General features: G+C 36.5%; 1 protein-coding gene across 4 annotated transcripts in view; it reads left to right on the top strand.

The window, feature by feature from the left end:
* Window positions 1-13,820, top strand: part of ANAPC10 (anaphase promoting complex subunit 10) — a 102,688-nt gene that overhangs the window by 26,636 nt on the left and 62,232 nt on the right. For all 4 annotated transcript variants that reach the window (XR_003569526.1, XM_027866926.1, XM_027866924.1 and 1 more), the window contains exon 4: window positions 7,408-7,528. Coding sequence is in view for 3 of the 4 variants with exons in the window: in XM_027866926.1 (XP_027722727.1) it covers window positions 7,408-7,528 (121 nt within the window). In the remaining variant the exon portion in view is untranslated. The remainder of the gene's footprint in view (window positions 1-7,407; window positions 7,529-13,820) is intronic.

The raw sequence follows: 13,820 nt of genomic DNA, 5'->3' as shown, positions 1-13,820 counted from the left end.
TTTTCCCCACATTGCTCTGTGTAAATTCCTTTCTGGGCATGAGGAAAAGTATATTTCTCTGTTTACTCCCTGAGATTTATCCCTCTTTTTAAGTTTCATAGCATGAAGATTATTTCATACTTAATAAGAGACAAGTTGATTTTGATTTTTTCCTTGTGCCTTCTATTCTCTAAGCTTAGGGAGAAAATTAGACCCAGGATGTTCTATAAACTTTAACATTTTTATTTGTATATATACACACATACATATACATAGTTACTCTAAATATATGTAATTAAACATATACAAGATAGATTCTGAAGTAGTAAGTTACATGTATACAGGTATCGTTGAAGAGTGAGGTGTTCTAGATAAGGGAATTTTCAAGATAACTGCAGTTTATTCCTTTAAGGACCAAAATAATTTTTTTATTTAAGTTATTCTAAAGTGCTTTATTTGTTTTCTTGCCTTCTTAAAGACTGTAGGGCACAATCATGACTTAAGACTGATGGCGAAACATGCTTTATGCTTCAGTAGAGAGATAGTAGACTGTTATTGTAGAACATTACCAAACAAGACAATGTGTTGATTTATTTTACTTAATTGTATTTCTTTGTTATGAGACAGGGTTCTTTTTAGGGGTTGGGAGCAGTCATTGGTGAATGATAGCAATACTTTTAAAAACATAATCAAACTGTTTTTTAAAGAAAAAATATATATAGGACATAATTTTTTTTCATGACCCAGAAATTTTTGTTATTGCTTAGTACTTTGATAGAGTGATAGGCCTGTTGAGGTGTTTAGGTAGTTCCATGTCCATCTACAGTAAATGGTCACAGATTGCTGTGCTTTTTGAGTTTTACCTACTTTTTATAGATTTCTTTTTAACATAGTTTTTAATTGATATCTTTTGTTTTTACTTGACTTTAATTTCCCTATTGTAACCTTTCCTCTCCCCTCTCCCTAGCTTTCCCTTATAATAAAGAATAAAAAGGAAGGGAAAAAAAAGTTTTGCAAAACTAACCAACAGTATAAAAGTCTGACATCATCTGCAATTGTATAGTTTTTCTTTTATCTCCCTCATTGTTAGACTTGTTTATCACTTTTTACTGTTATCAACATATCTGTTCCTAGGTACTCTTCCAATCAAACTCATAATTAGAATTTGCTGCATATAAACTGTTGTGGATTGGGAATCAGCTAGCTAAGCATTTAAATGATGCTTAAAATGAGAGTAAATGAAGATTTAAGATTTTGTTAAGAGAAATATACATGAACTTGATGCCATCTATTTTGGCCACTTATAGAATTTTTTTGCTTTCTCTCATCCCCTCTCACTTTTATTAATGGAATCAAATTTTATTAGAGGAATGTATAGGGCAGTCCTGGGGAAATAAAGAGGCATCATAGCAAAGAAAGAGTTAGGTATCAGAAAGATTTGAGTTCTGATATCACCTCTTGTACCAACTGTGTGACTGTGTTTGAGTCCCTAAACCTTCTAGAGTCTCATTTTCTTCATCTGAACATAAGGACAGTAGTTCTTACCTCACAAGAATGTTAGGCAGATCAGATGTGACAATATATATGATAAAAGTGGTTTGCAAAATTCAAAGCCATAAAATATTGGCTACTATTTTTAAATTATTGCTAATAGAGATTGCTGGTCAATTACAGTTAGATCAATCCACAAATATTTATTGACTGTCTACCTTAATGATCACGACTATTGTATACTTTGAAGGATACAGAAATATATTGCGTGGCCCCTGCTCTTAAGGAATTTACACGTGGGGAAAAAAGATTCAGGTGCATGAGCTAACACTGAAGCAATTATATAGTCTATAATCTTGCTAAATTATGTAATACATAGAATAAAATGCTGTTGAGTCAGAGAGTTAAGTGAGGCATCACTGTGTGCAGGACAGTGGGTCAGGAAAATGCCATGGAAAATGGAATTGAAAAGAAGAATAGTTTGCTCATTTCTCATTTATCTGTGAAAGTAGGGGATTAGGATAAAATGAGTGATATTATTGGATTATTCCAATTTCTTGATTGTGTTCCATATAGTTAAATTTGCTAAATAAAATGATCAGGTGCATGAGGTGTTAATGTATTTATACTTTTTTTTTCACATGTCTCTGAATTACTCAAATAGATATGTGATCTCATCAATATGATTATTTCCTCCAAAGATGTAGATTGCAATCCATACATGACTGTGCTTTCTATATAACTCTTTCATACCATCTCGGTGTGCTAGAGAGCTTCCTTTCTTTCTCTTGGCATCATAAGGATACCAGTTGAACACATGGGCTATCCATCTTGCTCTCACCATGTGGCCATTAAAAAAAAAAACACAACAAACCTTTCTCTGAGATCCTTTACTCTGTTGCTTTTGTGTAATTCTATATTTATAATATGAATAGAATATGGGTTTAGAGTAAGAAAGACTGAATTTTAATATGAACTCAGATTCTTGTTAGCTGTGTGACCTTGGGCAAGTCACTTAATATCTATGTGCCTCAGTGTCTTCATCTGTAAGATGGGGATGATTATAGCATTTAGCCTCCAGGATTTGAGAACTGTAAGGATCAAATGAGAAAACATATACAAATTGCTTTGCAAACCTTAAAATGCTATATAAATGCATGCCTATATCCATTATGTATTCTTCATTGCCCTTGTGGTGATCCTCAGTTTTGATTCTTTGGCTCCTGTAGTATTCCATGACTAACAGCCATTATAGTAATAATCACAATAATATTGGTATTATAAAGTTGTACCATTGGCTTAGGGAAAAGATTGGGGTCAGTAAAAGACTTTCATAATTTTCCAAAGGCAAGCTAACATGCTGTCCTAGTGTTTGACTTCTAGGTTTTATCTGTTTTCAGTGTCTGTCACAGAGAGATAAATGCACATACCCATGCATGCATACTCTGATGGATGAGCTCTATAAAATTGTTCATCCAACTGAATATTGTAGTCTTTGATAGTAGACATTCATCTTTCATTTAGTGTTTCTTTGCAGATAGTTAAACCAGATTCTTTTGAGTGATTATGGCTTTCATTTAAGAGGCTCTAAAATTTAGAACCTGATAATATCATGTCATCTGCAAAGACAAACATCTGGAAGATTTCACTGTCTATAGGAAATCCCCCTTTAATTGGGACAAACATTAAATCTGTATGATAGTGACAAACACCTTTGGTAAGCATATGTCTTTCTGTTTTTATGCCTCGCTTTGTATTAATGTTAAGAGGATATTTAAACAAGGTTATCTGTTAAATCTTTCAAGGAGTCATGTTATTTTGACATCTGTATGGGACACAGCTGGTTGGAGAAAGACTTTAAGGCAGTGCTTTGTTCTATCTCTGCAAATGTAGACCCTCTTGAATGCCTTTCTTTTGGAGGGGGGGGAGTAGCGAGAAGCTCTAAGATTTTTTTTCCATACCTTTCAAATATTTTTTCCCTTCAAAAATGTTGAGAATTAATGCTTCATTGTTTTCAAGATTATATCACCTCCAGTATGGACTCCCTCTGTAAATACTTGGTCTACTCCAATTGCTTTTCTCATGTTTGCCCTCTAGTGTTGTTTCTACTTCCTCAAAAAATTTCATGTAGAAGTGAAGGTAGAGCCCCAATGTGGGGCTTTCACTAGTCTTGAAAAGAATTTGTCATAAAAATCTCTTAAGACAATTTCCATCTTTGGTCTGTTTTGTTTCTTTCTTCCAGTTTCATCCTTAAAAGTCCTGGGGATAACTGCTTAGTTGGGTCTCTTGCCAAGGTTCTTTATATTGTTTTATTCTTTCCACTGCAGCTAGGCATTTCGTTAGGCATTTCAGTTTGTAATCTTCCATCAACCTTTTTCCTATGATTTTGCAAATGAAGTTATGTTTTAAACGTATGTTACCCTTGACTGCTACATCTTTCTGCTTGGCAAATAGGTCAAAGCATTTGCAAATGATGGTATTTTTTTAGGCTCTTTGGTCTTGTTATAGCAGTTGCTTTACATCAATTATACTTGTATATGAAGTTGTTTGCTGTCAGCATCCTTTATCATACCCATTTTCTACTTTTCCATTTCAATATTTGTTTAAATAGGTTAGGTGGGAGTTATTTTAATTGTACTTCATGTCTTCCTCATCAGTCTCCTGGTTTTATATTATTTTATCTTTGCTCAAATAGGTAGTTTGTATATAAACAGGTTATCTAGAAATGATTCCCATATTAATAATGTGTTATTAAGGTCTCATCAATTAGCAAACGTCTATTAAGTACTTACTATATTTTGCCAGGGAGGCAACTAGATGGCTCATTGGATAGAGTGCTGAGCCTGAAGTCAGGAAGATCCGAGTTCAAATGCAGCCTCAGAAACATACTAGCTGTGTGGCCCTGAGCAAACCACTTAATTTCTGCACTCCAAATCCACTAGATAAGGAAATGGCAAACCAGTCCATTATCTTTGTCAGTAAAACCCCGTGATTATGGTCCACGAGGTCACAAAGAGTCCACTTGACTGAACAACAACATGCATTTTGCCAGGCATTAAGCTGTAGGGATACAAATAAGAAGCAAAACCAATTCTTGCCCGCAAGAGACTTAGATTGTAATGTGGGAAGCAACATATAAAAATCAACACATAGAGGATAAATCCGTGACGTATGATTACAAGGGGAGAGCTCCTGTTAGGGGAGGAGGGTTGGATTAATAAGTGGTAATAGAGATGCAAAACTAGAGTATATGTATTTTAAGGTGAGATGAATTTTATTAATTATGGAACAAGCATTTCAGAGGGCATACAAGACGGTCCAGGCAGACCTGGAGTGGAACATTAAGGGGTATATGGTTGAGGGGGATGGCAATGAGAAAATGGACAAAATGAGTTTGGGGAGGCAGAGATGGTTTTTTGACAACAAGAGATTTAGTACCATAGAAATGGGGAAAGTAGGAGGGTGTGGCAATATGTTAACCGTTGAGAAATGAATCTAGGAAGAGTAACAGTGAGTTCTGTTCATGAAGGCAGGTGACTAGAAGGTACAGGACTTACTCTTTAGGTGTTGGCCTAGCTCTTAAGATCTATGAAGTATTGGAAGTGACTGATACAATTAGGAGGTGATTGTTTCTGACCAGAAGGCACCATGTCCTGTGCATAATTAAAAAAAAAAATCAGTAAAAATTCACCTTCTTCTCCCCTTATTGAGAATGAAAGACAAAAAACAAACCAACCTCTTTTATAAACATGTATCATCTAGCAAAACAAATTTCCACCTTGGCCATGTCCAAAAAATAGATGCCTCATTCTACACTCTGAGTCCTTTACACTCTCTAGCATATTTCATCATTAATCTTGTGGAATCATGGTTGGTGGTTACACTGATCAGCATTCCTAATTCTTTGAAAGTTTACTTGTCTTTGCCATATTTTTATTATTGTATAAACTGTTCTTGTAGCTCCTGTCACTTCATTTTGCATCAATTCATCTAAGTCTTTACAGGTTTCTCTGAAACCATTCTCTTCATTATTTCTTAGAGCACAGTAATATTCCATCTCATTTATATACCATAACTTGTTTAGCCATCCCCCCTATTGATGGGCACCACTTCAGATTCCCCTTTTTGCTACCTTAAAAAGGACTATAAATATTTTTTGTATATTCTTAGAGTTTGTTTTGCATAGGACCAATCTCCCACTTAACCTATCCTTCCTCTGATTCCTTCTTCTTTTTCTCCTTTCCCTATTTCCCTGTTGAGTGAAATGTATTTCTGTACCGAACTCTGTGTCTGTGTTATTCTTTCCTTCTTTGACAAGTTCAGATGTGAGTAAGGCTTAGGTGTCTACTGCTTGCTCCTCACCCCTCCTACTTGTTTGTATAGATGTCTTCTACTCTGATTATATGAGAAAAATTTCCCCTTACCTTCCCTCCCTGATCTTCTTTTCTGCTCTCTTTTCATTTTTCTTTGAAAATAATCAAGACATAGTAGAACCATGCTGATGTCCTGGGAATAACTGGGGGAGCTCAGGAGGTATTTGGGCCTGGCCCTGTGCCCTTGAGAGGTTGGGAAATCTAGCGAAGTGGCCAGAGATGGTTTGTGCTGCTCTGCTCACCATGTTCAACATTTTGTTCTTGAAGAAACCATCAGAGATCTCTAGCCATGATTTTCATGTTTAATCTATAGTTGTGGACTTTCTCATTCCTTACTACTAATCTGTATTTTCCAACTTTTTTTTTTTTTGCCATATTTGCCTATGCCTACCTTTGCATGGAAGTCACTGAGTATCAAAGTACATGTTGGTTAAATTTGGAGGATCTTAACAAGTTCTTTATATAATTTATCTACCACCTTTATTCTGCAACAGATAGTGACATTTAAACTGTAATTATTTTCATGGTCATCTTTTTGTAGATACTTTTTATGAACACTGCAATATGAAATAACCAAATGTCCCACAAAATGTCTTTGGACATATAAATGTTTCTTGTATTTAAATCATATCGAGTTCAAAATAAAGACTCTACCTGAGCTCATAAGCTCCAGTGAATTCTATTATAATCTATATGTAAATCACTCTCAGATTTGTTTATTCAGCCCTAACTTTCCTTCTGACTTTCAGCCTCATATTTCTAACTACCTGTTAAGACATCTCGAGCCAGATGTCTTATAGATATTTTAAAATACATGTCTTCTCTTCTTGGACGTTCCTGCCACTCCGGTACAAGCCCTTGTCACCTCACTGTTGCAATATCCTGATGGTTGATCTCCCTGCCTCAAGTCTCTCTCTGTTCCATTTCATCTTCCACTCAGTGGTCCAAGTGATATTTCTAAATTTAGCATAGGACTGACCATGTCAATCCCACTCCCATTCGTTAAACTCCAGTGGCTCCCTACTACCTCCAAGGTCAAATATAAACTCCTCTTTTTGGCTTCTAAAGCTTTTCATTATCTGACCTTTTCCTATCTTTCCAGTCATACAAATTGTGCCCCTCCATGTGCTCTAAGATACTAGCTTCCATGATGTCCCTACCATAACACATTTCATCTCCCAGCTCTGCATTTTTCATTTGCTGTCCCCAATGTCTGGAATGCTCTCCTTCATCTCCACCTCCTGGCTTTCCTGCCTTCTCTCAAGTCTCAGCTAAAGTCTCACTGCTTACAAGTTTTTCCTAGTCCTCCTTAATCTTAGTATCTTCTTTCTAAAATTATCCTCAATTTATCTGGTGTATATTTTGTTTGTACCTAGTTGTTTACATACTATCCCCCACTCTACTGTCCTTGAGAACTGGGACTGTTTTTTGCATTTCTTTGTATCTGTAGCACTTAGCCAATGCCTGGCAAATGATATGTCTTTATCAATGCTTCTTGACTTGACTCTTTACCAAAGACATTTGTTTCTTATACTATTATTTTTTTTTGCTTTGTTATTCATAGAAGAAAAACAACAGTGAAGACGTTATGTATTTATGCAGACTACAAATCAGATGAAAGCTATACTCCAAGCAAGATCTCCGTCAGAGTAGGAAATAATTTTCACAATCTTCAAGAAATCAGAGTAAGTCAATTATAGCTTTTCAGATGTACTATCTTTTTAGTCCTTTGTTCAGTATTGTAATAGCTTTTTGATGGAATCAAGTTACTATAACATGAAAGGAAAAATTTGAGTATTTTTAAAATTGCAATTTCTGCATACTTCTCTTTTGGAGCTATTTTAGAAATATTTCATTTTCCTTTTTTCTTGAATTTTACTTGATTTATGAGGCTTTTTTCAGAAAGACTTTACTTTGGAAATGTAAAATCAACGAGCCTGTCATTGGCGTTTTTGCTAATGAAATAACTAACTTTTATTAAGTGCTTTACAAATATTATCTCTTTTTATCTTCATAGCAACACTGGGAGGTAGGTGCTCTTATTACCCCCATTTTACAGTTGAGGAAATGAGACAGACTGAAGTTAAGTGATTTGCCTGAAGTCACACAGTTAATAATTGAGACTGGATTTGAATTCAGATTTTTCTGACTCCAGCTTCCATTGTCTAAGCACTGTGCCACCTTACTGCCTTATCCTAGAAGGGAATTTGTTTTGCTTGACCAACCAAAATTCCAGAGTATTCATGAAGAAACTTGCTACTCACCTCCACGTAGAGAGTCTGTCAACTCAGTACAGATTGAGGCTTGTGGATTTGTTTTATTTTGTTTTGTTTTTGGACATGACTAATGAACATATAGGTTCTTTTCCTCTTTGATGTATTTTTATACCAAATTGTGTGTGTTTAATCCTTCTTTGTTCATTTCAAGTGAGAGTGAGGTGTATCTAATGCACAGTCCACTCACTCTTTCCTCCATGTTTGTATTATTCTTTTCTTTTCATATACCGCCGTCATGAGAAATTACAAGTTACACTCCCTTCTTCCTCCTATCTACACTAGTGTACTCCTCCTTTTACCCTCCCTTCTCTTTCCTCTCTTAAGACCCTCAGAACAGCATCAGTTCACCTTCAAAACCTCTGTTTTTTCTCATTTAACTTTCTTAGTACGTTTGAAGACATTAAACTTGGGATGGTTTTCTTCTTCCTGTTACACTGTTAGCTTTACATCCACATACACTTCTACATTGCTCAGATTTGAAGTCTTTTTCCTTGTAGGATTATATTCAGTTGTGCAGGATAAGTTATTCTGTGACATCTGCGCAATTTTTATTTAAGATTTCTTGAAATCTACTATCCAGGATGTTATCATGGTTTTTAGAGAGTCTAGTAATTCTTAAATTATTATCTCTCCTTGACCTGTTTTCCAGGTTAGTTGTTTTTTATGTCATGTATTTTACATGTTTTTCCCAATATTCTGATTTTGTTCTAATATTTCTTGCTGTCTCATAGGGTCATTGATGTTTTGTCTTTTATCATTTTCGGAATCCATTGAGTAACATTTGCCATTTTGTGTTTTATAGTGTTCTCCTTTTATTTCTTTCCCCCAGAGCTTTCATTTCATTTTTAAGAATCTCTTGCTTTTTTTCTTCTAGGTATTCATGTAATCACCATGGAAGATCTATTTTTTCCCTTGAGTCCCTGCTTGCAGTTATTAATGCAACACTGTCTCCTAGGTTGCATTTTGGGGCATCTCTGCATGTAATTCCTTGTAGTAGTTGGTATTTTCTTTGGTTTACTCATCTCTTTTGGCTTAGTTTTTTAATTAGTGCTTTCAGTGGGGCCAGGTTCTACTCCCTGCTGTGCTTTTAGGTGGCGTGATTACCCTTGCTTGTTCTCTCCCTGGGTCACCTCCATATGTACTCTGACATCTTGCTCTCGTTGTTAAGTCTGCCTGGATTTCAGAGGTTCAGTTTACTTGAATCTTTAGGGCCCTCTATAGTGTCTCAGGACAGAACTCTACAGAACTCAGAACCCTGTGGTATCCTGATACTCCTAGTGACTTCCAGTGCTCCTGACATGGATTCCTGACCACCCTAGGGTTTTCTGGTACAGCCTTCTTTTTCTGTTGCCACTAGATTAGAATCCTGCTGGTTTTACATGTCTCTGGCCTCTCTGATGGGTCTGGGAGGCTACTGGCACGATTGCTGGAGCTGCCAGTGGTTTTGTTGACCTCACACTTTCCTGTTGTCCTTGGAATTCAGGATGGCTTTTTGTGCAATTTTAGGATATAAGAAGTCACTTAGTATTGAGATTTCTCATTAGACTTATTGATCTTTTCAGGATGATGGGAATTTAGGTTTTTGCTGGAATAATTGTGAGAACTAAGCTGCCTGTTTAGAAATCTATATTAGCTGAAAATCCCTAACATGCTTTTAATCCCTTTTTTGTTTAGATCTCATGTACTTGTAGGCGTTTTTCCGTTTGTTGTTGTTGTTGTTCAGAGCCCTGTTGCATTTGTTATTTAGTGGTGATTTATGGAAGGGTGAAAATTAAACCAATTTTGATTCATTTGGGAGAGGTAAGCATGGACTGTTTGAAATGTCCACTAGATGTCATTGTTGTCCTTAATTGCTAGGCTTATGTCTTATTTCTAATAATGTTCACTTTCAATGGCAATGTTCTTATTTCACACTGATTTGTTTGTTTTTATACACACATGTATATACACACACGCTTCTGTGTGTGTATGTGCATGTATACTCACACATATAGTGTATATATTTATGTACATATATGTATGTAGGTATCTATGTATACATATAAGTATACAAACTTATAGATATCTACATTACCCATGTAATTTTTAAAAAAGAAATGTAAGTATTCCTGTGTAGGGTTTCTAGCTTCATGTATTAAAGAAAAGATATTTTGAACCCTTTTAAAAATATTACTAATTTTGATAGTAGCTCAGTAATTTAAATAGTTTAAAAACCATAATTTTGAAACAGTTGTTGGAGGCAGTCGTGTTTTTATGCTGCTTAATTGGTAACGATAAAGTATAAAAAATTCAGAAAGCTATAAAAGAAAATGATTCTTTTTGGTAATCTCCTTAATTTTACCTTAAGTATGGTAGCGTAAGTCTACACACACACACACGCCCATATATATATCTCCACTATTTTCCTGAGAAGCAATAACACTAAGTGTACCAGACAGTTATAGAATTGGTATCCCTGTAGAGCTGGAATAGCACACTCAGCCGGCTTGCCACTAATAAACTAGAAGCTTTGATTGCTGCTGTAGAATCTTATCACTGAATATTGTGGAGCTTGTAGAGAATTTGGCTGGCATATGAATAGCTTCCGTTTGATGAATTTGTTTCACCACTTTCCTACTTTTATAAGTCGGAGAAGGAGAAGAAACAGTGCTGTTTTCTTTTAAAAAGCCAAGGTGAGGAGGATACTAAGCTTATTTTCAAATTCTTCCACTAAAAGTTCTACATTATTTTGCTTTATTGATGGTTCTTCTGACTCAGAGGTTAAGACAGGTCATTAAATTAGTGTGAACTCTTACAAGATCTTTTGAGTAAAACTATGCATAACCATTCCATTGGTTGTAGGACTGATTAAACTGAATGGAAAATCCAACTAAATTTTTAAAAAAAGATTTTTTTCCCCCATAAATGTTTCCCAGTGCACAAAAATGTAGAGTATATTATAGGTTACTTTGATTTATTTTCTCATGTAAGTCAAATCAACAATCACTTATTAAGCATCTCTTATGTGTCTGCACTGTGCCAAGCAAGCACTGGGGATACAAATAAAGGTAAAAAACAGTCCCTGCTCTCAAGGAGTTCCCAGTGTAATGGTGAAGACAACGTGCAACCTATGTACAGACAAGCCATCTACACAATCAATTGGAGATAATCAACAGCGAAAAAGCACTAGCATTAAGGGGAATTCAGACAGGCTTCTTGTAGAAAGTGAGATTTTTAAAAGAGGCTTGAAGGAAGCCAGGAGTTACAGATGAAAGGGAGAGAATTTCAAGCCTGGGGATGGCCAGTGAAATGAATGGAGGTAGGAGGTGTGTGTGAGGAGGAGCAAGGAGGCTTGTGTCACTAAATTGCAGAGGACATGAAAGAGAATGAGGTGTAAGAAGACTGGAAAGATAAGGAAGGGCCAGGTTAATTTGGGCTGTAAAAGCTAAAGAGAAGATTTCATATTTGCTCTTGAAGATATTAGGAAGCCACTAAAGTTTATTGAATGAGGAGAAGAGGGCGGTGACATGATCAGACCTGCATTAAGTTCGGGGAAATCAGTCACTTATTCAGCTGAGGGGAGATGGATTAGAGTAAGGAGAGGCTTAGGGCAGAGAGACCAACCAGCAGGTTGTTGCAGTAATCCAGGAGTGGAGTGATGAGGGCCTGTGCGATAGTGATAGCAGTTTTAGAGAAGAGAAGATGGTGTGCAGGAGAAATCTCGTGAAGGTCTTTGCAACAGATTGGATATGGGGGTGTGAGAGAGAGTTAGTCAAGGATGATACCTAATTTGTCAGCCTCAGTGACTGGGAGAATGGTCATTCAGTAAATATTTATTAATCATCTGCTGTGGGCCAGGCAGTGAGCTAAGTTCTGGGGATGCTAATAAGAGTAAGGCAGTCCTTGCCCCCAAGGAGCTGGTAATCTAATGAAGGATGACAGTATACAAAGGGGGTGTGGGGAAGGTTCAGGACCCAACACGGGGTACTGGAGTTGAAACCAAACAGAGCAGCTGATGGAAAATGAAGTCAGCTGGAAAGTTTTGAGCATTCAATAAAAGAAGACTTTGGAAGGAGTTTATTGCTCCCCCCATCCAACCTTCCAGTCAGAGGGAAGAGTTAACTGAGATTGCTGAGGAGGTGTTATCAAATGTGAACCAATCTCCATTATGATGAGATTTCATGTGGTGAGCTTATCTTGGGGGAGGCATGATATTCCTGGATATGAAACCAAGCAGAGCAGCCAATGTAAAAGAGGATGGTAGTATCCTCAAAAGAATTGGAAAGTTAGAAACAGGGGATTGTTTTTGGGGAAAAGATGATTATTTTAATTTTGGCCATACTGTTTACAATATCTACAGGGAATCCAATTCGAAATGTCTAATAGGCATTTGGAGATGTGAAACTGGAAGTCAGAAGAGAGGTTAGGGCTGGATAAAAAGATCTGAGAACCATTTGCATAAAATAATATGGCAGTTTTTGAGATCACCAAACAAAATACTAGAGAAGGAGAAGAGAATAGGAACCAGAGTAGAGTGATGGGGTATATTCACAGTGAGCAGGCACTACCTGGATGAAGATTCAACAAAGGAAAATGAGAAGGAGCAGTAAGATAGGTAAAAGGAGAACTAAGAGAGAGTAGGGTCACAAAAAATCCTGGAGAAATGAGAATATCAAGGAAAAGAGTGGGACTGATCAGCAGTGCCAAAGGCTGTAGAGAGGTCAAGAAGTATGAGGATGGAGGAATTCATTAGATGTTTTTGTTAGTAATAATTGCAGATTCATTTACATAATATAAAGTAAAAAATTTATCTTAGTTTTGCTTTTTATTGGCAATAATACTAATTTTTAAAATTTGTGGTCAGAGGACAGGGGAAAATTTGCTACCCATGTTTTTTCAACTCTTATTTTTGTCCACAGCAATTTCACCATATTAAAACTAAAATATCTAGTATTCATTCTATATTTTTTCCAGTCTCCTTGAAAGATTACTGCTCGAAGATCAAGCTATTCCATTGACATTATCAAAAAGCTGTGATGCCTTCCAGTGTTCCTTTCCAGATAACCTTAGGGAGGGACTTAAAATGGCTCTGAAGTCAAGATTTCCTTCATAATAGTAGAAAGTTGTGTGAGCTATGCTAGCCCAAGTAGATTGTTTTGAAGCAGTAGCTAACCTGAGCATATTACATTCTTCTTGTTGTTGATCATTTTCAGTCGTGATCCCATTTGGGGTTTTCTTGGCAAAGATGCTGGAGTGGTTCTCTAGTTTATGTTACAGATGAGGAACTGAGGCAAACAGGGTGAAGTGAGTTGCCCAGGGTTACACAGTTAGTAAGCATCTGAGAGCAGATTTGAACATGAGAAGGTGAGTCTTCCTGACTTGAGGCCTGGCACTCTATCCACTGCGCCACCTCGCTGCCTATTTTACATTCTACTTTCTTGTTTTCACAACCAACTTTCCCATAAAGACCTTAGCTTAAAAAAGCCAAGGTCTCCCACTGCATCCAGGGTAATCTCCAGTCATCCTGACCTATATCTTGCTGCTGGACCCAGATAGCTCCAGAGGAGAGAGTAAGGCTGGTGACTTTGCACAGCCCTACCTCGCTTAAATTTAATTCACTTGCAAGTCATGATATCACCCTCCTGATATCATTGGTCCACTTCCAGAACGAAGGACAAAAAACAACAACTTTCCCGTGAGACATAGAAGTAAATGATTCAGG

The sequence above is a fragment of the Vombatus ursinus genome, unplaced genomic scaffold (assembly GCF_900497805.2).
Source record: "Vombatus ursinus unplaced genomic scaffold, bare-nosed wombat genome assembly UNPS02014784.1, whole genome shotgun sequence".
Lineage (NCBI taxonomy): Eukaryota > Metazoa > Chordata > Mammalia > Diprotodontia > Vombatidae > Vombatus > Vombatus ursinus.
Note: the sequence above shows the minus strand (reverse complement) of the source record. Positions and strands in the feature narration are given on the sequence as shown.